This window comes from Vidua macroura, chromosome 2 (genome assembly GCF_024509145.1).
Source record: "Vidua macroura isolate BioBank_ID:100142 chromosome 2, ASM2450914v1, whole genome shotgun sequence".
In the NCBI taxonomy this organism is placed as follows: Eukaryota; Metazoa; Chordata; class Aves; order Passeriformes; family Viduidae; genus Vidua; species Vidua macroura.
Genome location: NC_071572.1, coordinates 39,685,046 through 39,710,168, shown reverse-complemented (window position 1 = coordinate 39,710,168; position 25,123 = coordinate 39,685,046). Strand labels below are relative to the sequence as shown.

The 25,123-nt window shown below is 34.9% G+C and overlaps 1 protein-coding gene across 1 annotated transcript in view; it reads right to left on the bottom strand.

Annotated features, from left to right (window-relative positions):
- Positions 1-25,123, bottom strand: part of DOCK9 (dedicator of cytokinesis 9) — an 82,859-nt gene that overhangs the window by 28,412 nt on the left and 29,324 nt on the right. Inside the window, exons 10-34 of the mRNA XM_053969856.1 lie at positions 22,828-22,902; positions 22,594-22,734; positions 22,026-22,226; positions 21,773-21,895; positions 19,318-19,400; positions 18,751-18,873; positions 16,954-17,033; positions 16,683-16,870; positions 16,495-16,560; positions 15,874-15,966; positions 15,500-15,623; positions 14,989-15,110; positions 13,528-13,614; positions 12,851-12,940; positions 11,445-11,560; positions 11,241-11,310; positions 10,976-11,101; positions 10,776-10,847; positions 8,367-8,513; positions 7,597-7,680; positions 6,879-6,990; positions 4,399-4,577; positions 3,507-3,623; positions 2,567-2,687; positions 1,907-2,040 (exon numbers count right to left, since the gene is read on the bottom strand). Coding sequence (XP_053825831.1) covers positions 1,907-2,040; positions 2,567-2,687; positions 3,507-3,623; positions 4,399-4,577; positions 6,879-6,990; positions 7,597-7,680; positions 8,367-8,513; positions 10,776-10,847; positions 10,976-11,101; positions 11,241-11,310; positions 11,445-11,560; positions 12,851-12,940; positions 13,528-13,614; positions 14,989-15,110; positions 15,500-15,623; positions 15,874-15,966; positions 16,495-16,560; positions 16,683-16,870; positions 16,954-17,033; positions 18,751-18,873; positions 19,318-19,400; positions 21,773-21,895; positions 22,026-22,226; positions 22,594-22,734; positions 22,828-22,902 — 2,874 coding nt within the window. The remainder of the gene's footprint in view (positions 1-1,906; positions 2,041-2,566; positions 2,688-3,506; positions 3,624-4,398; positions 4,578-6,878; positions 6,991-7,596; positions 7,681-8,366; positions 8,514-10,775; positions 10,848-10,975; positions 11,102-11,240; positions 11,311-11,444; positions 11,561-12,850; positions 12,941-13,527; positions 13,615-14,988; positions 15,111-15,499; positions 15,624-15,873; positions 15,967-16,494; positions 16,561-16,682; positions 16,871-16,953; positions 17,034-18,750; positions 18,874-19,317; positions 19,401-21,772; positions 21,896-22,025; positions 22,227-22,593; positions 22,735-22,827; positions 22,903-25,123) is intronic.

Here is a 25,123-nt window from a genome sequence, read left to right as displayed (position 1 = left end):
CTGAGCCCTTTTTATGCATTTTGTTGCATTAAAGAATTCCTGTCCTAAACCAATGTGTGAATCTGGTACCAGTAAATGTGTGAATCACACACTAGTCATTGAATGGATGCACAGTGAAACTGAATGTGAAACTATGGTGAATACTAGCCAGAAGTTACTGTAATTTAGAAGGAGGTGGACACCTCTATAAGCCCGATTATTGCAGATTCTAAAGACCTCAAAAACTGTTTATTTTTAAAATATCTCTGGTGAACAAGGAGGTGCTCCTCTACAGCATTTGGATGGCAAAACAGAATAGGCAATCAATGGGTGACAGAAACAGAACTGTGTTTCCTACACTTTAAGAAACTGCCCAGAGCACTAGATAATATTCCCACTAAGACTGTTGAAGATACACACAGATAAAACAGGACTATAGCTACTCAGAAGCTTCGTATAGAATCATGTCAATAACCTATAAAGTATACATATATTGAAATAGAAACTGATATACTTCCAGTCTATTCTGATTCCACTAGCATAATGCTACAGATTGTTCTGAAAGAAAATTACAACAAAAACATGGCTCTTCACTATAATGATATCAAGCAATGAGCAAAAACTTGGAGATAACATGCACTGAACAACTGATCTACCAGAAAAAAAGAAAAAAAGCAACAAATAAGAAGCCAGGATTAAGTACTATGTGGGGAAAATATCAACAGCATGCAGAACATAAATCCTCTGTTACCTAAGTTGGCAGACCAGAGTAGAATTTTCAAAGGATGTTGACTCCTTTGAAAACCCTTTTACTTGGGGAAAACGCTACACATTAGTAATTAACAACATGACAACTAAGTAATAGATGACAGCATTGCCATTTAGCAACAGTGTATACCAAGATATTTCTTTATTACCTTGGTCAATACCAAAGAACTTTCAGTTTTATCAAAGACCCCAAGACTCAAATTCTGCAGAGACTGAAACTGATTGGATTTTTTATACTTGAACTAGATCATGTGCATGTACTCCAGGTTTGACATTTGAACATATTTTACATGGTCAAATTGCATATAATGGGTTTGAGATTCAACTGTTGCAAAGAAGCAGCAAAACTACTGACCACACACTTCACTCAGAAGCTTAACTATACCAAGCACAAAAACCAGATACTTCTTGTAACTGAAGAGAAAAAGTAGTATGCAAAATTTTCTCTGGCAAAGCTGGGATTGTCAGAAGTGAAAAATCCATAGTAACACGGTTTTTCTTTGGAGGGTGAGAATTTTCTTCTTCTTCTCCATTTGGGTGCAAAGCATGAGCAGAGTGCCTTCTGAGAAGCTTCTCTCTCTGCTCCACGAAGGCATGTCAGAGTCAAGGGGAAAAAGTCAACATGTTGTGACTTGCACAACGAGAGCTAAGAAAATGAAATGTGGTCAGTATTGACGCAAACTCTAAAAAGACAGGACTGAATACCTCATAGCTACTGCAGCCAGAGCTCCTAATTTCTAACAGCTTTCAAATGAAAGCACAGAAACTCTTTTTTTTCAACATTTTAAAAATACCAAGTATATAGAGCATAGAAAGGGATGGAGTTATAGTCTCCACAAAATCAAAGAAGTTGTTCTAACTGGAATTCAATCCTCTCAAGCAAAATTCAATAAACTTCATCTAGTGCCTTTCTTTAGCAAAGGAAACAACAACTGCTTGCTTTGGTCTCTACATTGAAAATCTGTTTGCATTTTTTTGTTAAACAGCTCTGTAAACACAATGCCAAAGGAGTTCACAAGATAATGATTTCACCAAAGATTTATATAAAATACTGTTTTGAAGTTATTCTAGAAAGCCCATTCAACACTAGAGATCAGAGACTTAGGATGAAATCTTAGAAATACACTTGTAGGATTTATCTTGGTTTGTTTTTTGTTACCTTGTCAAGAGAATTGCTCTTGTCACTGTGTCTTTCTGGGAGACTGTTTCCTGAGTCTGTGCTTATAAGAGAGCCTCTTGAGTCAGCATTCCTCACACTATTAATATTTGGAGTTGATGTGGTGTATGGGGAAGCTAAAGAAAAATAAAACCACAACATCAAACAACATAAAAATCTCAAACAATACATACAAGTTAATCCATAGTTCAGTCAGACATTTAAAATCACCACATATTATTTAAGAAGGCACATAATTAATTCCACTTATTTTTAATGAGGACAAACTTATTCTAGAATTTCAGCAAATATCCTAGTCTTTCAGCAAAAATGTATGTGTCTTAGGGTGACTAAGCACATACACACAGACTTATGTACAACTATGTAGATACATGCATAAAAAACACATGTAGCAATACATACATACTTCTATGGAGTAGCATGTCTATGTAATTAAAAAAAAAAAAAAACAACTTTCCCATTTTTTATATCTTAACTGTCACCTTTGACAGGGGGAAAAAAGCAGCCCTGCTCCAGAAAAGTTTTAGTTTCATATAGAAAAGCAAACCCCAAAAGATCCCAAAAGACAGATTTCATGTACAGAGTAAAAAAATAAAACAGTTCCTCTTTAGTTATTTTATTTTATTTTTTTAAAGTGCTTACCAATGCCAGAGATAACACCAAACAGGTCTTTAGGAAGGTTGTTATCCAATGTGTTTCCTGATTTTTGTGGTGTTACTAACTGACTTGCAGTCGGCAAAATCTGCACATCATCCTTTGTGCTCTGTTTGGAAAAGAGGGGAAAATGTGATTATTTTCTTGTATTAAGGACTTAGTGAATATGACACATCTTCTAGAGAAATATTTGTTAAGTATTTCTTCCTTAAATTTTAATTTCTATTAAATATGCTCAAAAGAATGGAGATGTTCACATACTTGCATAAGCTTGGGATACCTTAAAACTTAAGATACCTCAGGAAACATTGAAGAAATTAGTATTCTGTTGAATTTTAAACACTGTAAAAGAGATATTTTAAAAAGACTCACTGTCATGTTTTGGAATGAGAGGACAATTTAGGGAAGTAACATAAAGCTTTTTGTGTAAGTGTAACATTTGTTCAAAATAAAAGTGAGTGTTACATTTTTGTGTAATGTAACACATTACTGTTATTTCAAACACCCAAATATTTATCTTGTTGGAAGAGTTTAGGAGATTTTTTTTCTTAATACTAAATGGAACACAATAAGATAAGGACAGGAGTCAAATACATGAATAATTAAATCTTAGATTCAACAACTGTGTGCAACTGTATCGATACATACCCTTCACAAATTACATTTTAATTAATTCTCCTGTAGCCCTGGTGCACTATAGCTCTTTCAAAATCACACTCCTTTAGGGTTAAGTTCTTCTCTAATTTCTAGAAAATTAACAATCTTTTTGTGGTCCATTTGTTTCAGTGTTGGACTGCGCTGAAAAATTGCAGAATTCTGAAGCTTATGAAGCTCCTTTTTTGCCAGGAGTATGCAGTGTTTCATATACAGCTTACCAATAAATTATGATAAAAACAATTCAGAATACCAAACAGAAGTTGTCACTCACATTGCTGGAAGGGTTAACAGGAAATGGAGACACATCTTTCACATTGATCCGCTGAACATTTTCTATGAGCAGACCAAAGAGTGGCAAATACATAGTGGCTATTCTTGCTTGATGGCCCTAAATAGAGTTTAACAGCTCATTTAAAAACTACAGTTTTAATTTTTAATCACCAACTAGTTTTAATCTATTCACCTCTAAATAGAAAAAAAAAAGCATACTTAATAAATATTTGCCAAGCCAGAGCTCACATTCATAAATTCATAAATGGCAAAAGCAGTGATCATCACTCTATTTCATTGTAATTTACGAAGATCAGCAAATGTTATTTACTGTCTGAATATAATACAGAAAAACTCCAAAATTAATGTCATTTCAGCCAAGAACTAATCAAGTAAATTAATATTATGTTAGTCCAATGAATTAATGATACCTTCCATTACAATTTTTTGACTTCTCCACAGCACTGCCGACGTTAAAGAGTCAAAAAAATTAAAAATCACTCAAAATCTACCACCATGACTTGAAGTTTTCTTTAACCCATTTCAAAATAATGGATGATGGAAGGACAGCTGCAAAATATTAAGAGCTAATATTTAATGAAATGAAGAGCTTAAAACATACTCGTAAAAATCTGATTACTTGAAGCACAGCAGTTGGAGTACTGTGCTAAAATACAAACCCACATATAATTATATTAAGAGGTGTTTTGTCATTTTATTTGCTAAAAAGATGGAGTTTGCAGATTGGTCTCAATACAGTTTTCATCACGGTCTGGGCAGAAATTATTTTGCTGAAAATTAACAAAGGTTTCCTCTATGAAAGAAAAAACTTTCTGTATGTGTGCACATCTAATCTTTACTATTTTGTACTACTAGCATAGCAATAGACTTACCCTGGTAGCATATCTATCATCAAAAGAATGCTTTATCATCAAATTCTTGAGCACACTGATGGCAATCTGCCGCACATCTCTGAACTCTTGTAAGGCATTGCCCACCTCCCTTAGAAGCAGCCCAACCAAGAAGTGATTCTTACAGAATTCATCAGTTAATGAATAGTCCAGCTGAAGGTCTGGAAGTAAAATACAAATTTCACATAAGGAATAGTTTTATTTAACTCAATTTATCAATCAACTTAAAGCTGAATTAAAATCCAGCACATCAGACACAGCAAAGTCACACTCCACCCTCTTCAAAGTACTTTTCGTGTAATAAAAGAATCCAGTTTATTTATGTACTGAGTATATGATATTTTTAGAGAAACTTCAGCTTGAAGGGCTCATTTATTAGAACATATATATGTTCACACTGTCAGCTGAGGAGGTGTCCAAGAGTTTCTCATGTTCACTGTCATTGCTCAATACAGTACTTTCATTTTCCAAAGAACTCTCTCAGTAAGGCAATCCCTTAAGTCAGAAAGAAGCATATCTGAGACAGCACAGCCATTATACAGACATTCTACAGGCATTCTTGTAACACACCTAAGAGCCAGCCACATCAGCACCTGAGATATCTTTTGCTCAACACAGCAAAACAGAGCCAGAAACACTTCTTACAAAGGTCTTTCTTTCCTGGCTGAACTCCTAGCTCCCAGGGAGCATTTTATACTCTTCTTTATTGTGCAATCAGAAATACTGTCTTCTCTGGTTTTGCTATTTTCTAAGGTTCCCTAAGCCAGCAGCTCATAGTCTCTTTTCTATGAAAATATTTATGCAGTATTATTATCCAAGACACTCCCGAAGGCTGAAAAAGCCAAAGACAGAAAGAAGTTCTAAGCAGCTGTTCAGCTTGTGGTCTCAAATCTTGCTTTATCTCGCTCAAACTTGATGAAAGTGTTAATTAGTGATATTCAATTTTACTAACTAGCAGAGTCTACTGAATAAATATTTCAGACAAAAAAAAACAGCTCTTCTACAAAAATATGTTAGGCAGGTTTACTCATTCTTTGTAAAAGCACCTTCCTTGCCCCTGTTTAGTGATTTCTGCTGTAGCTCAGTGCCTGGAAGAAATTAATGTGTCTTCACAGCCACAGAAGCAATAGCTAGCATATGACTTGTTTTGGCACAAGACTGGATGTACCAGGAACCCAGCTGGGCTACACAGGACTTTCATGACTGAGCTCCTACACACACCAAAAAGCAAAAAAAAAAAAAAGAACCACGAAGTGGAAGTGAGAACGAGCTACAACAGAGGAACACAGAAGTATTCAGGGAGAGTGCCTGGAAAGCCAAAGCTCAGCTACAGCTGATAATGGACATCAATAACAATAAGGAGAGCTTTTACCACTACATTAGCCTTAAACCCCTGAATAAGGAAAACATGGGATATTTGCTAAATGGGCATTGTGATTTAGAGACAGTGGGCTTGTGTAAGGCTGAAGTACTCCATAGCTTTGTTACTTCATCCTTCTCTGACATCAGTCCCAGGCCTTAACAGTCCAGAGACTATCTTCAGGAAAGACAATTAGTGCCAGTGGATAAGGATCAGGTCAGGGATCTCTTGAGAGATCTCCAGCCATGCAAATCCACCAGATGAGACACTGAGAGAGTTAATTGATACCATTGCTCATTATCATCTTTGTTGAGCCATGGTGAAGTCATTTTTCAGCAAGTGAAGAAGAGTGTGACTGGAAATGGCCAAAATAAATTTACCCAGGGTAAATAATGTTTTAAGACTGGTCTGTTTTAAGGGGAGAATAGCAGATGTCCACATGGTCATTGTATCCAAGCTGGGAATTTCAGTCTAAGTGAAGAGACACCCAAATGTGAAAAATAACTATGTGGATCACTCAAAAGTTGGAGGTTAATAGTTTGTACCCTACTTGGTGACAGCTGCAAGAGGAGTTTCCCAAGGACTATTACTACTTCATCAACAAGCTGAAAGGGGAGATGGAATACAACCTCATGCAGCTTGTGGATAGGTACAGTCCATTTGCTCAAGGGGCAGAGCTGCATTTCAGAAGAATCTAGATTCTACAGAAATGACAATCAAATTCCATTAGGAATAATGCAAAATTCTGCACCTGGGATGGACAAACTTCCTGCAGTGGAACCAGCTGTGGAAGGACTAGCACTTCTAGAGAAAGGAGGCCTGATATGATCAAAGCAGAAAATTGATCTACAGACCTACTCAAGTCCCTTTAAACCTGAATAAATATATGGAATCAAGTTTACCATGTCTCTCTTTGGAAAGATTACTCTGCCACCTAAGCACTTCCTTTAAATTTCAATGAAAGGATTGAAACTTTAGACTAGTATTTAACAATTTCAAGCTTTCCATCATCTCACAAACCTCAAGTTACACAGTGTAGACATCTAATAATAAAATGCTGATATACAAGAAATATGCCATATACTACCTTGGAAGAATTTACCTTGGTATCTCTGAACTCTGCCTTTTCCAAACGGCATTGGTAGATTCAGTGGTATATAGTGCTCATGATTACAGACTACACGAAGAAATTCAAATTTGAATTCAAAAAGAGCCTTCAAAAAGAAAGTATAAATTAAACAATTGATGCAGTGATTTGAATAACATATTAAAACCCAATTTTTAACACAAAAGGGTGATTCATTTCAGTCTTGTACTATGTTAGATATAGACCTATCAAAGTTCCACATGTCAGCACAAAATAAATCCAGAATAACTCATACTTAACAACTGGTCCTATTTACTATTCTCATTGTCCAAAGTTTACAATCCTATTATGTATTGATGTAAGAAAAGTCTGGGCACCCAGCAGAAATTCTTTGGGCACCTGATACATGCTTTCCCCACTCCAGTAAGTGTAGCTTAAGATATTCAATATCAACTCTTCCAACTTCAGACTTCCTGCACTCATGCTTAAAATTTCTGCTTAGTGTTGCACCCCCATACCCCACTACTTCTGTGATTCACGCACTCTAGTGTGGCAAAACTGCACCTGAAGATGGGAATCAAAATAGGAAACGGTGGTTTGATGGAAAGAAAATGCTCTAGGCACAGAGCAGGGACTTCTAATGTAACTGGAAAAAGACTTAATGCATGACTTTATCCCCATGCAACAAGAAGAGACAACACTTAAAAACAGCTTGTTTAAAAACACTGAGTACCTTGGGATCTCCTGGGGCAAAGCAGCTGATGTAGTTATTGATCTGCTTGAAAACAAAGCCTCTGTCCATAAAAGTGAAACATCTCTGGGGAGAACAAGTAAAACCAAGATAGAATTGATTTACTACTGTCTCTGCATTCAGCAATTATATTTCTCTATTTAATGAGTTTATTCTCCAAACACATTATTGACATTTCAGTTTGAATATAAAAAACACTAAAACAAGCAAACTAAATATATGTGTAGCTATATGAATATCAAAATGTCCCTTAAGAGTGCTGATCATAAATCACAAATAAAAAGCAGTTTGAAAAGAAGTCTATCTTGCCAGAAATGAAAATGTCATGCCACTAGAAGTTTTATCTACCATTTCAGTTCCCATCCTTTTTTATCCCTTGTAGATATTATTGGCTGAAAAATGAAAGACAGTGACATAAATGTCTTCAAACAAATCACTGCTGAAAACTATTGCAGGATTTTAAGGCAACCCAGATGATATTTTTAAAGAGAAAAGAAAGAAAAATCAAAATACATTTTGAATAAAATACAAATTCATTTCTTAAATTACCAAATTTCCGAATGGATGTCATCTTGTTTACAGAAGATGCAAATCATACTTCAAAGAATTTTAACATGGACATAAAATTATATTTATAAGGTTTTATATATGTTCAGCTTTATATGAGTTGGCTTTCAGATTCCATAATATCCATACAGAAGCAGTATTATTGAAAGAATAACCACAAAGTCCAAATCTCTTTGTGCACCTACCTTTATAAAGGCAGCCAGACTATGGTTTGCATTTTTTGAGGCCTCTGGATTGTCTCTGTACTTCTGAGTGATGTGTGGCATTAGCATATTAACAACTGTTTCCACTGCATGATGAAAGGAGGCAGAAAATCTCTGATTTCTCAACAGCTAGAAATTAATCCAGATACCATATTAAATATGGTTTATAACACTAGACTAGATCAGAAAATTTACTTTAGATAACATATAGATAACCTGACAGGGAGAGAGGAAACCGTTTTTTAACTTTCTCACTTTCTAGAGTGAAGGATCATTTGTTTAAAAGAAAATATTATAACATGCACTAGCATCTATTACTGAAATTCAAGCACGGCAGTCTTTGATGACATAAACCAATGTATAAAAGCTTCTAAGTATAATGCATTAATATTTTTATATACTGCAATAAACAACACAAGCTTAAGGATAAGAGGGAATCTTTTAATTTTACCCACCTTCCTCTCCAAAGCAGACACCAGTTGGTTCACATATACTAATTACATTATCAGACAGTCTTTTCTGTCTTGAAAAAAAAACCCCTTTTTTGCTGTTCTGCAACTATCTTGCTTTCACCACTGAGGAAATTGTCATCCATGCTTCTTTCTCTTACTCCTCATCAACTTCAAAACCTCAGCTCTTCAGGCATCAGAACCTTACTCTCTGTGTTTTTAAGTTTTCACAATCAAAACTCTTTTTCTCTTACTTTTTGGTAGTTTGCCAATTAGCTTAAAAGATTTTCTCTTCATTCATAATTTCTTACTTTCCACTCACCACCTATATTATCTTCATCAATTAATTTGTACACTCTAACAAATATTGGTCAGTAAGCGCTCTCCAGCTTTTTGGCACTGCAGAGTCTCTTTTGTTTCTCTACATCTTACTACCTTCACTAAAGATTCTGTCCTTTGTGTGAAGAGAGTAAATGGCTTGTGGTGTGAGGCTGATGACATTGACAAAAATTGTTTCATTTGTAGGGTAATTATCCCTTTTCTTTTTGAAAACTGAAATCAAAACATCCATGCGGAATCAAAACATCCAAGTACTTTTATTCAAATAGTTTTTTGAGCTACATTAAATGCAACATTCCTAAACAGAACAAGTCATTGTCAAGGCCCTGCATAAATCAATGATTACATAATTTGCTTCCTTTGTGTTTGAATTGTGGTCTAAAACCTCCAGCTTTAGTTAAAAAAAAAAAAAATTTAAAATAGACATTAAGGCTGAAAAAGATCTCTTTATAAATATAAACAGTACTCATGCAAGAAATAAAAAATAACTAAAGATTGTGTTGGTGAGTATGCCGGTGTCGCACAACGCCCTTGTAGCTTAGTCTTTGTTGGGCAGTAATTAAACATAATCCTGGCTTTAGAAATAATTTTGCTGCACATAGAAATGCATCTTTTTATCAGATATCATAAGCAGGAAACATCTGAGTGTATGTTGCGTTTATTACAGTATCTAGTGAGGCACAAAACAATCTAGCTAAATAATTTATATTTAAGGGGCTTGTAAATTCAGAAGCAATGTTCAGGGGTGAGAATACTTGCAAACTGCAGGAAGTTCTTCTCCCCTCTCTTTCACATTACAGAGAAGGTGACAATGAGGTTTGTTGAACTGGGACTCAAACTCTACTGATGATACCACAGAGTATTAAGTGTAGAACTATAAAGCTTTTTTCCTGCTCACTGTACAATTATTTTTTTCCCTCATGTACTTCAGACTTCCAGTTATAGTCTAAATGCACAGTGAAAATAGCGATAACAATATCACGACAACCTGATATGTTACACAGACGAGACTATGTTGTGTACTTGAAACTTTCAAGCCTTGTTTCAATCCAGAAGTAAATAAACTAACAAGATGTCACCAATGCAAAAAACACTGCTTACAGGCTAAGCTTGTAGAAAAATGTATTTCTGAAGTTTTAGCATTCTCCTTCCAGCGTAGGAAATAACACAAAATTAAATATTGACATTTCTTACTAGATACAGAAGACTAAATTTCATGACTCACTGTTCTCAGGGCCATTTAATATCACAGCTACTGTACTGCTCAGGAAAAAGCCCACATTTTTTTGGATAGTGCTTACATCAAAGTCCACTGTGTTATCTACTGCCCCCAACTTTGTTGTACCACAAGAATTACAAATTCCTAATATAGAGAGTCTGATTCCTTACATAGGCTGCTCTACTACATGGACTTTAAGGATTTCTATTCTTTTATACTAATGGTGAATCCAGCCCTGCTGTTTTCTTCCATCTAATATTTCAACTGATTTCTCCTGCTGCCTCTTTCTCTCCCTTTCTAATATGCAATTAGAAACATGTGACTGGGGAAAGAAGAGACCATACAGATCTTCCTCAGAATATTTTTTTGCAAAAGTTGACATACCTTCACTTTAGAGTTTTCTATCAAATGTTGAGCCATTGACTTTATCAGAACTTCAAAGAAAAACCATGAATACTGCAAAGGAAAGAAAAATTCAGTAAGATTGCCACATGTGTTCAACAACTATTTCAATACACTTAGTTCCTGTTCTTCAGTTATGACTAGGTAAGAACATACAGTAAAAAGTACAGTTCAACACACACCTTAAGCAGTTTGTTGCTTGTAAGAAAGTCAGCAGATGGCTTTAAAATTGTTGTCATTGACTTTGTCAACTCTTCATGTACTGTCTTATATTCAGAAGCAACAAAGGGTTCTGCCTTATATGCATACTTGGAGAGGAAAAACAGAATTAAATGCAAAATGATGGCATAATACAAAAGAATTGAAATTAAATAGATGCAACTGAATTTAAATATATTCTTTCTTAGGGAAATAAAAAAAGGAAATATTCAATTTACTTTTACCTACCTTTACATAAGATCTCAGGTAGCTATCCAAACCTTCTTCATGACACTGAGCAACAATATGGATAATAACCCTAAACAGAAGTCAGAAAACAAGTAAACCTATAAAGAAAGCTGTGATTGCAACAGCAAAAATGCTACTCAGTCACAGATTTATGTGATAACCCAGTCATCATGTAGACTCTATGAACCACTTAAAATTCTTTACCTTGTCACATTGACTGCAACTTCCTCTTGAGTTGCTCTGGTGAGAACTCTGAACAACTGGTTTAGAACAGTTGGCAGGAAAGCTATCATCACATGGCCTTCCATAGCATGAAGGCTCTAAAAGAGAGGAGTAATACTGTCACTCCTGTGAATCAACAGCATTTAAATCACAAATTCTGAAATAAAAAAAATTATTGCAAGTCTTTTTCCAAAAATACAAGCTGCTTGCACCACTTGGTGTTTGTTACCAAAAATATGGCATAGAAAGCAATTGAGGATATTTTCCAATATAAATATTTAGTAAATGTTTTCTAAAGGAAAGTAAATTAGGGATACAAATTAGGTGTCATTAACAGCATTTCAGAAGTACTTATTTGTACTTTTCCATTGAAAAGCACTCTAGGTAATGATTCAGTGAAAAGTCTGTCCATGTGCCCAATAGCACACTAAGACTGACATTGATATATTTTGGTATTTCACCCACCAATGCAGACATTTAGCAAACAGAAGTTCCACAAAAACATGCAGATCTCTTACCTGAGCTAAGTGCAATACTAATTATACTAGTTACTGCTAACAATAAACTAACAACTAAGTTAAAACTGAGGATGAACTAAAATCCCTAACAATGGAAATTGGAGACAGTGAATTATTAATGACAGTTTCTTCCAGATATGCCTTTGCATTCCATCACATGCAAAAGATCCTACAGACATAACCACTCTAACAGAAAAGGCAGTGTATGAAGTTTATCCCACAAAGTATTATGCCACAAAATTCCCTGGAATTAAAGGGAATTTGACAAAAAGAATGTATTTGCCGAATGAATGTGTATGCAGATAACAAATGTCAAACTCCATTTAGCGTTGGGTGTTAGGCAGCTATCTTGTCTCTGACTGTTTGCCTGCACATCCACACTATCCAGGAGACAAAATGGTCTTTTTGATCACATAGGAAGCTATGTGATCTATGTCAGAAAAAACTGAAGTGGAAACCATGCACTCTATTGATTTAATCCCGAAAGAGAACTGAAGACATGACAATGATGACCTTCTAAGCAAAATTTTAGAAAATTCAAGAGTTGTGATTCCTTACAATTTCCATGCACAGTTCAATTTGATTATTTTGACAAACGAAGCCATTAGTGTTTTGAAATTACCACCCATAAAGCTAACCAATACCATCTCATTATTTCTTTGTGGTTTCCTCTTACATTGCATTTGTAAATTTATTTAAGGCAGAAAGTATTTTTGTGGGTTTTTCCCACAGCATATTCCATTAATACGAGTCATAGTCACAGTACTAGTCCTCACAATGAAAAATGAGACATACAAAATGTCTGAAGCTCCAAGGCTTTGCAAAAGCATAAATGAATTATATAATCTGTTATTCACTGCCATTTTATACCTTAAGATATTTTACAAGATCAGTTCCTAGTGCACGAGCTCCAGACTCTGTTTTCTGACAGTACTGAAAAAAATTATGCAAGTGCTGGTCCTGTCAAAGACAAAAAGAAAAACAAATTCAACAATATCTAACATTACTATCTATAATGCATTAAAAATATTTATAGGTATAAATACATATCTTTGTCCATAGATTCAATTTTCAAAAATAATAGTTGAAGTGCGCTATTCTGAAGACTTATCAAGTCTTATTTTTTTAAATGAAATTTCAAGTGTTTTTTGAATACCCATTATACAAAATGCCTGTATTTGCTTCCAACTGGCATGCAGAAAATAGCATACTTATCATAATATGTTTTCTATGAAAAGCTCTAACAGGACTCATTGCTCTGCAGACATGCCAGTAAACAGCTTTTAGACAACTATGACCTCTCATCTAACTGGAAAATTTAGACTGGAATGGATGACAGGAGACAAAAGGCTCATGTTTTGAATAGCTTCCATTTAAGATCTGATTTTCACATCTGATGTAAAAGAAAGAGACCACGAGAAAAGCCCAAGAGACAAAAAAGAGGTGAGCATACCGAGTTTAAGAATCCTCACATATACTGTATATACATACTATAAATATATGTAATTCCTAGAAAGATCTCTAATTAAATTTGCTTTATAACTCACCTGTGTATACACAGTTGACACCAGATGAGTGGATATTTTTAGCAGTTGTTTGCCTCCATCTACCCATTTAATTTCAGGACCAGAATGCTGCACACACACGAGGGGGAAAAGTAAAATAATGTAGTAGTACATTAAAATAAAACAATTAACAGTACCATTAACAACACTTCTTTCAAAAAGAGAAAAAAAACAGGTTGAAGAAATGCAGTGTGCAATGAATAAAGTCATAAAAAAAGGAAAACTATGCAGGCAATATTTCCAAAAGCATTTATGAAGGTTAAAATGTATTTTACAAGTCCCACAGTATTTTCCTTGGTGGCTAATAAAATTGATTCTCAGCGAGTCACAGACTTTGTGTTTCCCCTACAACTCTGCAAAGAAACTTCTGACTAGCGAGAAATATTTACTAGTTTTCTCAGAAAAATAACACAAGGATTTCCACAGATACTCACGAGGTTTAAAACTTAACATATGTCACTGATAGGTAGCAGCCAGTCCTTCCTTCTCATCCCATTTCCAAAGAACTGAGAATGAGAATGCTGACCCTGATAGCCAGTTAGAGAGAGGTTTCATTGCTAAATCTACTACTAGACATATTGGTCCTAACATTCTACCCATGGGCATGAGCAGAGACAAACAGCAGAGGCATAAAGAATACACCTACAACGTGAGAAGATGAATGATGTGAAGGAGACAATGGTTGGAAAGCTTACAGCAGAGTTTAAAAAAGACCAGGTGGTAGAACAGGAGGAGAGCAGCACCTCTTGCTGTTGTTTTTAGGTCTCTTCCTCCAAAATTAGTCAATTTTATCTCTGCATTCAAACTTCGTCAAATTCCCTATCACATTTTCATTTTGTATCCTCCTTGGTATGGTTTTTATGACAATTATGCAATACAATTATGCAAGCTTTCTGCTTTGAAAAATACAACCATAAATTTTACTTGTGAAGTATAGAGATCACAAAAATCAAGATGTGAGAAGAAGACTTGTTCAGGAATAAAGGACTTACTGAAAGGAGACAGCATGAAATGCTAAAAAAGTAAAGGACTTCAGATTATTTGCATACCTTCATAAACTCAAAATAATTTTAAATGTTTAAAAATTACTGTAACTTCTAGTAAATTATTACTATAGGAAATGAAACACAAGCATATCTTAATTGTAGCAGCTAAATAACAACAGAAGTATGTAACAACTTTCTGATTTTTAGAAGAATTTGACTCAACCTGTCCTAATACTTTTTTTTTTTTTTTCTCCCATGTCTCTCTCTTTGGGTTTATTTGTTTCCTCTAGGTCGGATATCTGACTTCTGCTAAGCATTCCATTTCAACTATAAAAGAAAATAAATTCTATTAGAAAATTACTTAAATCTTATCAGCAGACTGGGGAATTACAACCAAACCTTCTCTCTACTATGTTTGGGTTCTTTTTTAAGATTAGAGCCATTTTCTACAACATACCTTTCCAACACCCACTTCTTGATAACTAAGATAGCCCGATGGAAGATTTGCTGACACTGGGATTTGTTGCTCATTGGTGACCACTCTTCCGTCTTTTATCAAAGGAAGCCAAGAATACCCAACTACAGAATATGAAAGGCAAGTAATTTTAAATATTATGAAACTTCACATACACCCTTACAAGAAAAGTCTTACCAAATAATTCTGATATGTAATTCATAAAATAGAAAATGTTACTGTAAAGGCCAAATGATTTGAACTCAAACAACTACAAAACACTGAAAGCACAAAATAATTGTCACTGATTTTGAAAACCACTGTACATTCGATGGACACTCTAAACCAAAATTTGAAACATTTTAATTAGAAGAAATATTTTATAAAATCTTTCAGTCAGTCCTATGTAATTAGAAAGCATTATGTGGATCACAAAAATTATGGGTTACCAGATAAGCATACTCCAAAAAAATTTCCCTAGTAATGACTGAAAGTAAGGCATTAGTGTACAAACCTTGTGTTTCAACAACATCTTTCTTCTTTGTACTCCCTTTGCTTGAGCTATCACAGCTGACATGGTAGAATGTGAACAACAAATGGTGCTTTTCATGTAACTGAGTGGGCAGCTCTATTTTAATCTGAAAGGCAAAGAAATCTCTGAAGAAGTTTTTCAGCTAGAGCACTGACATTGGTTCTACATTTAAAAAGCAATTCCAGGTTGCATGTTATTTGAAGCTAGACCACAAATCAAACACACAAAACTTTAACAAAGTCCTTAGAAAGGCAACCTGATTTAACTGGGAACTTTGCAATCCTCTAATATTTTCTTGTATTTTGAAACTTACATAGTACCTGAGCTACTCAAGTTTCCTCAGAAAGGCAGCTTACCTCATCATAAAACTCTGGATTTTGATGGTGATGCAAAACAGCAGCAAATGCACTTCTTGTAAATACTGGTCCACCAGGCCTACCATAGATACACTAAGAACAGAAAAAAGGAAAAAAAAGAACAAAAAGACCATGTGATCCTTTTTTACTCTCAGCTTAGAATGTCTCACCTAGAATTTGAAATATTTTAACTTGTTTAACTTGGTTTCTTTACATGATGTTTAGTCTGCCTGCTGTGCAGTAGAGCTGACCTGTGATTTCACTTCAGGATGTCTCTACATTTCTCTACTTCTGTTCTTCCAGGCACCTTTTATATACTGTGATAGTTCATAAAATGGAGCTTGGCTCTGCAGTTGAAATAAATCTTTAATGTTTTAACTTACTGGGGAGCAGGTATAAGATACCCTTGTTTGCAACAAGTTTATTCCTGGAATTTTTGTAAAAAAATATTAAATACATGAAATGCTCTGAGGACTCTTTAGAAATTTCTTTCATCAGAAGCAAACCATCCAGAAGTTACTCTCAAGCCACCGTCCCAAACTAGATCAATTAAAGTACTACTGTTACTTAGCTAACTGCTCACTATTTACTTCTATCAGCCACAAAAATGGAAAGACTGACCTTTAAAGGCAAAGAATCCTCTTCATCAGAATCCTTGAACTCAACACACGCTGCAATATTTCTAGCCTAAAACGGTGGTTAAAAACATAAACCCAAGCAATTAATCATAAGGATCATCACAGAAATAAATATGTAAACAATATTAACTAAACCTGAGAAAGAAGGTGGTACAGGTTTCCTCTACTCACCTTTGCAAAAGACTTTTGACTGTCATATTTTAAGTGCTTTGGATAAACATAAAGATGATTGTTGTAGATAGTAAAAGGCTGAGTGCATTTTGGTATACAGGGAACAAACTCCTCTATTTCAAACGCTGTGAGTGTCTTGGTACTGTTTTCAAACTGTTTCATGGGAATGTATGATGAGTTAACATAATCTGAAAATACATAGAAAAAAAAAACAAATAAAGAACTGAAGAGGAAAAAGCCTGAATGTCCATTTAACAGTGTTAATACTTACTTGGAAAATCTGGTGACACATTGTCAATTGTAACATCCAGATTTCCTAAAATAACAGGAAGTTTGGCCATCTTTTCAGGTCTGTAGGAAGGAAAAAAAAATCCCTCAAAGTCAGGCTAAATGCAAATCAGATGCCAGTAAAAAAAGATAATAGGAAACAGAGGCAAAAGTAATATCCTGAAATAGGAGTATGAGAGGAAAGGTGGTTTGAGGGTGCATGACTGATGTGGTCTTGCTTTTTGCCTAGACACACTGTTTTCTTTTCCTTTAAATTCTCAGGAAAAAAAAATAAGACTTGACACTCAAGTGTGTCAGAGGTCACAGAAAAGCATGACTTTTTCTTTCTTTAAATTTAAATGAAACACTTTTTCAAAAGCAAGTTTTGCCATGTAGTAACTCACTATCATGTGCAGCAAAGAGGGAATCTGTAAGTAAGTTTCCATTTCAGTTGCCAGTGATAAGTATTCATGGCAGTAAGATAAACCTGGGGGAAGAGAAATCAGCAAGTTTCTATCTCCTCCTTTTTCTAGACTAACAATTCGCCCTGCAAAACCCAACTATAGATGTTATGGTGTAGCTATTTCAGAAGCATGAAGTACAAATATTTTCCATGCCAAAACCATGCAGAACCCTTTATTAGTAAAGACAGTCAGCAGCATGATTTTTTAATATTATTGCACAGCAAGTGGATGCAAAGTTTTCCCAAAAAGCAATCCCATGCTGTAAATCAATCTTCTGGCTGGAGTCAGGATTCTAATTCCAACAGATATGTCTTAGACATTAGAACCCCTTTCTTACTGGAATTCCTGTGAAATACTATACATGGTTCCACAAACAGGATGCTGAAATAACCAAAAGCACTCCCTTAACTCACAAAGTAGTGTGGCAGGCTAATTTACTGTTTGTTTCAATTCCAGTAATAGCGTTTATGGCAAGGAGTACTGTTATTGTCTATTGTAATATCACACACTTTAAATTAAACTACATACTTATAATCTCAGTTCTACTATTTAATTAAAAAAACTTTCTCTACAATCTCAAGTTAAATATAATATTCTCTTAAAAATCAGTACTTAACCAACACAAAAAATCTAAAATTCTCAACAACTAAAATCCCAACAGAGTACCAGTATATTCCACTGCTACATGAAGTTCAACAAAACTTTCAGCCACTTGCTAAAAGTGAGCTAAAAAATCTATTGCAAACCTCATCTCCTTATGAGACTTGCTAAGCAAGAAGAAACTATAGCCCATTTTGTGCTTAGTGATTGTTCAAGTTAATACTCATAAGCCTTGCACACAAAACAATGAAATCTTTAAGAATACTTGGTAAAAATGTTCTGTTATTTAGGTATCCTGAGACACACACATTTCCAAGGAAGGTGGACTGGAGACTTGCTTGAATCCCTTTCCCTGAGAGCCAGCATCCCCTGCCCAAGGTCAGGGAACAGATTATTTATGCTCATACTTGTTTTCCTTTGAGAAACAGCTGAGCATATTGTGCAAACATAGAGATACTTCAGGATATGATTCTGACTGCATGTTACATGTGGGATTATACTTCAGTCCTGCTTATAGCCCCCAAATCCTGTAAAACAAAGATCTATAGCTTGTTTGAAGGCCTTAATTATATTTATACAGATTCTATATTTGATGTGAAAGACATGTATAAATACATACATCAAAATATTAGATATTCCAGTTCAAGACCATAACAAAATATTGTGTGGGTTAGGAGTGAGGGGTTTTAGGTTTGTTTTTTTGTTTCTGTTTTTTCAAGTGAGAAAATCAGACTTACTTCCTGAAATCTGCTAATAATTTCAACATGTCTTCATTTGAGAGTTTATTACTGTCTTGCCTGAAGAGAGCAGAAAATCTTGCATTTTTGTCCAGGGTTCCTGAGGCATCTTTAAACAATGTCCTGAAAGTAAAAATCCTGCTTTTAGCTGAGTTTATGAAAGTGTTGAAATTCATTTCAGGATTTTTTTTATTACAAATCAGAATATCCTGCACCATCCTTCATTAATATTCATTAAGTATTTATTATTCTACTCATTGTGGATGAGTTTAACATATAAATAGCTCAGTCTAATAAATAGGTGTGAACCATTTCATCTTTAATAACATAAAAATATTGTTAACAGAAGACAGCTGGCAATATCAACAGTTTGAATAATAATGTATGTTTATAACTTTTTTCCTATTACAGAGCTGAAGTGTATGATTTTTGGAAATCTTCAGTTAATTGAAAGCAAAAGAAGAAATAATTTAAATAGCACATTAAGTTTTACAAGAAGGGAGATGCAAAAAACCATGTTAGAGAAAAGTTAGGAAAAAAATACAGATTGACAAGATTTGTCCTCACCTAGCTGCCCAGGCAAAAGGCATTCTATATTGACCTAATCTCTGGCAAGCCTGCTTAGCATTCTTCAAAACTTTCTGTGCAACCTACAAGGGACATAAGAAATAGCCATATTTGAAAAGCTACATTTTTCTGAACCATTAGTACTCAAGAAAAAAACCCACATATTGACACTGATATGAATTAGAAAATCTTCTTTAGAAGATTATAGATTAATCCTAAATATGTGAAGGGAAAGACAATTGATAATGCCTCTTAACTACTCATTTCAGGTTAAGCACAGCCTGCTGATTTCACAGCATTTCATGGGTGTAAACAGACCCATCCACATTTCTGATAAAAAATACTTGATTAAGCATGAGAAATAGTATTATACACAGAATACAGACTGAAAGCTAGAGTAAAATTAAACTGTTTTTAAAAATAAAACTCCAACTCCAAAAAAAAACCTCCACATTTCCCCTCTCACTTGCTTCCCCACCTATATCCACCACTCACCCTATGTACCAGAACACATTCTTACAGAGTAAGTAGTACAATACTCTGCAAGACTTGTATTGCAAATACACACAGGCTATGGGGAAGAGTTGTATGAAGATCACATGGACAACCCTGTGCAACACTGTTCTCATTAAAAGTTTAAATTCTTCTTTGTTAACGTTTAAATGAACAAAACCTCCATTAGACAGAACCAACAAATACAACAATCAGAAGCTAGAAACCCACTGATCTGATATGTTCAACACTGAGCTGAACCACTTGAGCTTCTCTTTTCCAGAAATCAGCTTTTCCCATGTGTCCACACAGAGCAAAACTCTTTGCCAGAGGCAAAACCAACTACAGAGTAAAACTTCCTGAATATTATCCCTGATCTGTGCTGTTGATATTATAAGCGTGATTCTATTTGTGTGTTTGAGAGAACTCTCCATTACACTTTCCTGTAAAAAAGAGGGAAATAGCACTCGGAAGCATAAAACCTTGGTAAATAATGATCATTAAATCATTGTAATCAACATTTAATGGAAGAAAAAGTGATTTTATTTTTGGCTGTAGAATTTGCTGCTTTCATTTTCCCTTCTTCTTGTCCAGAGTAGTAATTTTGCAGGGAACTGGAACTCACTCCCTACACTGACCCACATGGAGGCCTATATAGCTGGTACTGTTCTATTTTGTTTCAGATGAATACAGTGTAGCCCCTGAGAACAAGAATAGAAGAAAAATTCAAACTAAGCATTCATTTGTATAAAATTAGAAGTGATTGAATGCTAGAAAGCATAAGTTAATTAACCACGAGCATTCTCATTGTCTACTCCCATCATACAGGGCAACTACAAGCCTAGAACCCAGCATCAAATGTGGGACCACCTGTGCTTACTTAACCTCCCCACATGGCTCAGGCCCAAGGACACCAAAATCACCTACACTCAGTTCAGGTTTTATTTTAACTCAGTAACAGTCAACATCAAAACCAAACTCCTAAAATACAAAGCTGCTGTTTTCCAACAATAGCTGGGGGGAAGAAAAATAACTCACACATTCCTGGAAAAACAAATCAGTAGGCTGATCTATATTAAGACCAAGTGAAAAATGCATGGTTTTTTACATGCAGCTTAGCCAGCATCAAATTTGTAGGAAAGAATTGTTGTCCTGCAGAGACTGAAAGTTAACTGTTTCTTCTTAGCTGAAAATAGGCAGAACGTCAATAGTAGCCAATACTGCTTACAAAACCATGTTTCTCTTGTATGCTGGTCTGGCTATTTAAGCATAGCTGTAAATCAAAAACACTGAACATCTGCTTCTTCATTGACAAACAAGAAGTAGCAACTAACAAAACTTTTTGTAGCTATGTTTCAGAGAACATCAAAATGTTACACCATCCTAGATTCCTGGAAACTTAAGATGTTCCAGTGGATTATTTCCAGAAGTGATTTGGGGTTCTAGCAAATCTCCAAAGAACTTTATATATAAAACCAGAAGCTTAATGATCTCAGTGGTTCTGGAGAAAAAAAAAACAGCAGGAGTGCAGATAAAGTTACAATAAACTATTGTCACCAAAAAGTAAGACAAAGAAACTGTCAACTGTGTTACACTAAGCAAGATGCATTAACTAAGAGAAATACACAGTTATGATCTATATTTAACATTTCACTGTTCAACGATTTTCAACTCAACTTTCACACTGAAGTCTACTATTCTTTTGTCAGAATAGTTTACTTAAAGACATCCTAAAAATTATATTGTCACAATCATAAAAAGTGAAATAAATGTTTCCAATAAAATGTTCCTTTATCTGTAATGTAATAATAGTTACTAGAAACAACTACAGCTTACTAAATCAAATTATCCAGTTACATGGATTTACTATAAAACAACTAAGATTTTGATTTGTAGTTATTAATCTGAAATCAATCTGGTTTGCCTCAGCATTTTTTTCATGCCACAGAAGAAAATAACATACCTTTGACGAATCTGAGCTTTTCATATATGGTTCAGCACAATGTGTAATACTTCCCTGTAACACCTTTTCTATTCTAGCCACAAGGAAAATGTCAGTATGAGGACATGTGACTGAAAATATTCCCTAGAAATAAAACAAAAGATAAATAAAGAAGGAAAATGCACATTTTACATGGCATAATAGAAAGCCAAAGAAATCATGTAGGAAATTTGTATCTAAAATCCTACTAGTTCTTCAGGTTCCTAGCTCTTACCTGCTTTGGATATTGCAAGACAGTTTCATGAATGTCCTGAATTCTGTGTAAGCTATCACCACTGCCATTCATCATTTGCTGAGATGCACTGGACAGCATGTGCCTTACTGAGGCGTGGTTTAAATCAACATGGAAATCTGCTGAAATCTTCCTGTTGTTTTTAATATCAAATAGTGACAGTGTGACAAAGAAAGGTTCTACCTAGACATTCAAAAAAAAAAAAAAAAAATCAAGTGTCAGTGCTGGCATCTAGATCACTGTAAAAATGTGTATGAAAAAAGATAAGTAACATTTTCAGGAGCACATATGGCCATCAGCCTAGGTATTACTGACAACATGTAAAAGACAGTGAAAGAAAAATTTCTCTCTCCACCACCCAACAAGAATATTAGCAGCAAAGGTACTTTATGTACAATTTAGGTCTTCATTTTGATTTAAAAGAGCAAAAATCCCCATAATATAAACTTCCCAATCACAACAAGGAATCCCTGCCATTAAGGATAGTGCCAACCAAACATAAGGACATTAATTTCTGGATTAACAGAAAGTAATTAGATTAATTATTTACATTTGTTGTTGGTCCTTCTTCATTTTCTGCAACGCAGCTTTGCAAATTAAAGGATAAATCATTACACCTTACAAGAATTTTTTTTCCAAATTTCTCTTCAAATGGCTTAACTTCTGGTTCAATACTAGAAAAGTCAAGTTTCTTTAAAAAGAGAAAAGAAAAATAAACATAAGTTTGCTTTCATCTTAAAAAGATCAACATAAAATACCCCTGCTTCCTTGTAAGAAGTCTAACCTGTGCATCTGGATCCAAGGCAAAAAGTTTAACTCTGCTTTCAGTTTTCAGCTTGATTTCTGCTTCTCTGGTACTCTGTTCAAAATAAGAAAAGAGGTCTTGATATCACACTATTAAAGTGGGCTTCAATTTCATGCCTTTTTCTGTGATGTTCAAAGCTCCACACATTTTTGATTAATGCATTCATTTCTCCCTTATTGAGCTTTGTACCCCCTTAGTTTACATTGATGAAACATGACTAAGCACAAAGTGAGAGCCTCTTCTCCTAACCAGCCCTAGAAGTATAAAATCTTACATCAACAACATGTAACTTTCCAAGCTCATGGGAAGTACACTTCAGTGTAATTCATATATCTGTCTCCTTAAACAATAATTTTCATAATCCTATTTTATTTAAATAAAAACACATAGTATGACTGCAGGTTAAAGCTCAGAGAGACCATAGGATTGCTGAGAAAACAAGAGATCACCTAAATTAAGAAACATCGTCCTAGCTCACTTTCTATTTTCTTTTGGTTGGTTGCTTTTCTTTAACTTTCCTTGAGCTCTACTGCTAAAGAAGCGGTTTTCCTGCGGGTAGCTGGAGAAAACCCAAAAACTTCCAAAGGATAAACCCCTCACATTTAGAAGTTACTTTGCAGAGTTCACTGTACACTGGGATTTGTGGATAACTATCTATTCACAGTAAAACAAAAGTGAAGTGGAACAAAATAGAATGTGAAAACTGATGGTATACATAGGTTACCTTTGTTTGAAAAAGGTATTATTTAAAGAGCATTCTATGATTTTTAAAGTCACAGGACACGACGAATGAACAGATGCATGTACCAAAATTACCCATGCAGGAGAAATGCCATTCTTAAAGTAGCAGTTGGCTAAACAAGGATACAAAATATTACATTACAGGCAGGTGTTTCTTTTTGGATCAGCCTGTATGGGTTAAAAGAAGTTACAAATCCAAAATGCTCATCACTGACCATCAGCAGGAAGTGATCTACTGTCTACATCTGCTTTGCTGGAGACTGAAGCAACTTTTACTAGGTCCCAAGAGAAAGAACAATCTCTAAGAGCTCATAACCATATTTTTAGCTCGATAACAGGAATTAAAAAACAGAATTTGGCTTAGAGGATGTAATACAGAAGAGAAAATTCTGAGGTGCTATTTTGGATATAAATGCTCCAATGGTTTTGATTTACTTTTCTTTGTTCACTTTAACATAAAAAGAAAAAAAGAGGAGAGTTGCTGTGAAAGAGACGACCCAGATAGTCAGTACCAGCAGAGTACTGGCAGAATTAGCTTGCTGCACAACTGGTATAATTGGGAAATACAGGAAATGTGAAAAAGTTTAAGAATGGCAAGAAAGTGGTGTGCATGTTTTACAAAGGTAATATTTAGTGACAAGAACTGAGGAGGAAGATTACCTAGCCATAGGAGCCAGACAGAAACTACTTCAGCTAAAGCATCTTGAATGGTTTTAGATTCTTTAGTGTTTTGTGCACAAAGACCAGATGATTGTATGCATTTTTGACTGACAGAACAGGGGCAGTTGTCAGGACTCAAGAATTGAAAATGCATGTTACCATAAACCCTGTCTACAGCACATCAGTGACTCTGTGATTTTATTTCCTCATCTGTAAAACTGAGACAATATTTTCCTACCTCAAGGTATTCTGGGACCAATAACAGTATAACAGTTAAGGAGGTGCTGGGGCACACTGATCATGACAGTCACAGCTATTACAGAGGTCTAATTTATTTTAAGATTAATAAACGCAACAAAAACAAACAACCCCAACCAACCACAAAAAAAATCTCCTACAAAATCCCTTCATTCACTCTTGATAGTTAAATTACAGATAAATGGAACATGAAATAGGCAGGAAAGACAGATTGAGACAGATTGTGTGTGCATCTATGCACCGAAGTGCAAAGTACCGTCTTCCTCAGTTTATGTTATGAACTAACAGCTATTGATGGGAAAATGAAGGCTTAGAGATGTATGTGCTCACAAGGGTTAAACCCTTCCTAGGAAGTCTGTTTTTTCCCCTACTGTCAGGTGCTCTACAATCACCCCTGAAGGAATTTTTCTCTCCTCATAAGGATATGAGGTCAGCTATTGTGAAATTCTCCTCCTAGAACCAACAAAAATAATAGAGCAGCTATAAACTCCTCTAGAGAAAGCCCAATGCCTTGCAATGCTTCCACTGGGGAAAAAGGAACCAAATCCAAACAACAGCTGAAAAGACAAGGCAAGAAAGAATAAAGGACAAAAAATCCTCCAAACAAACACCATTT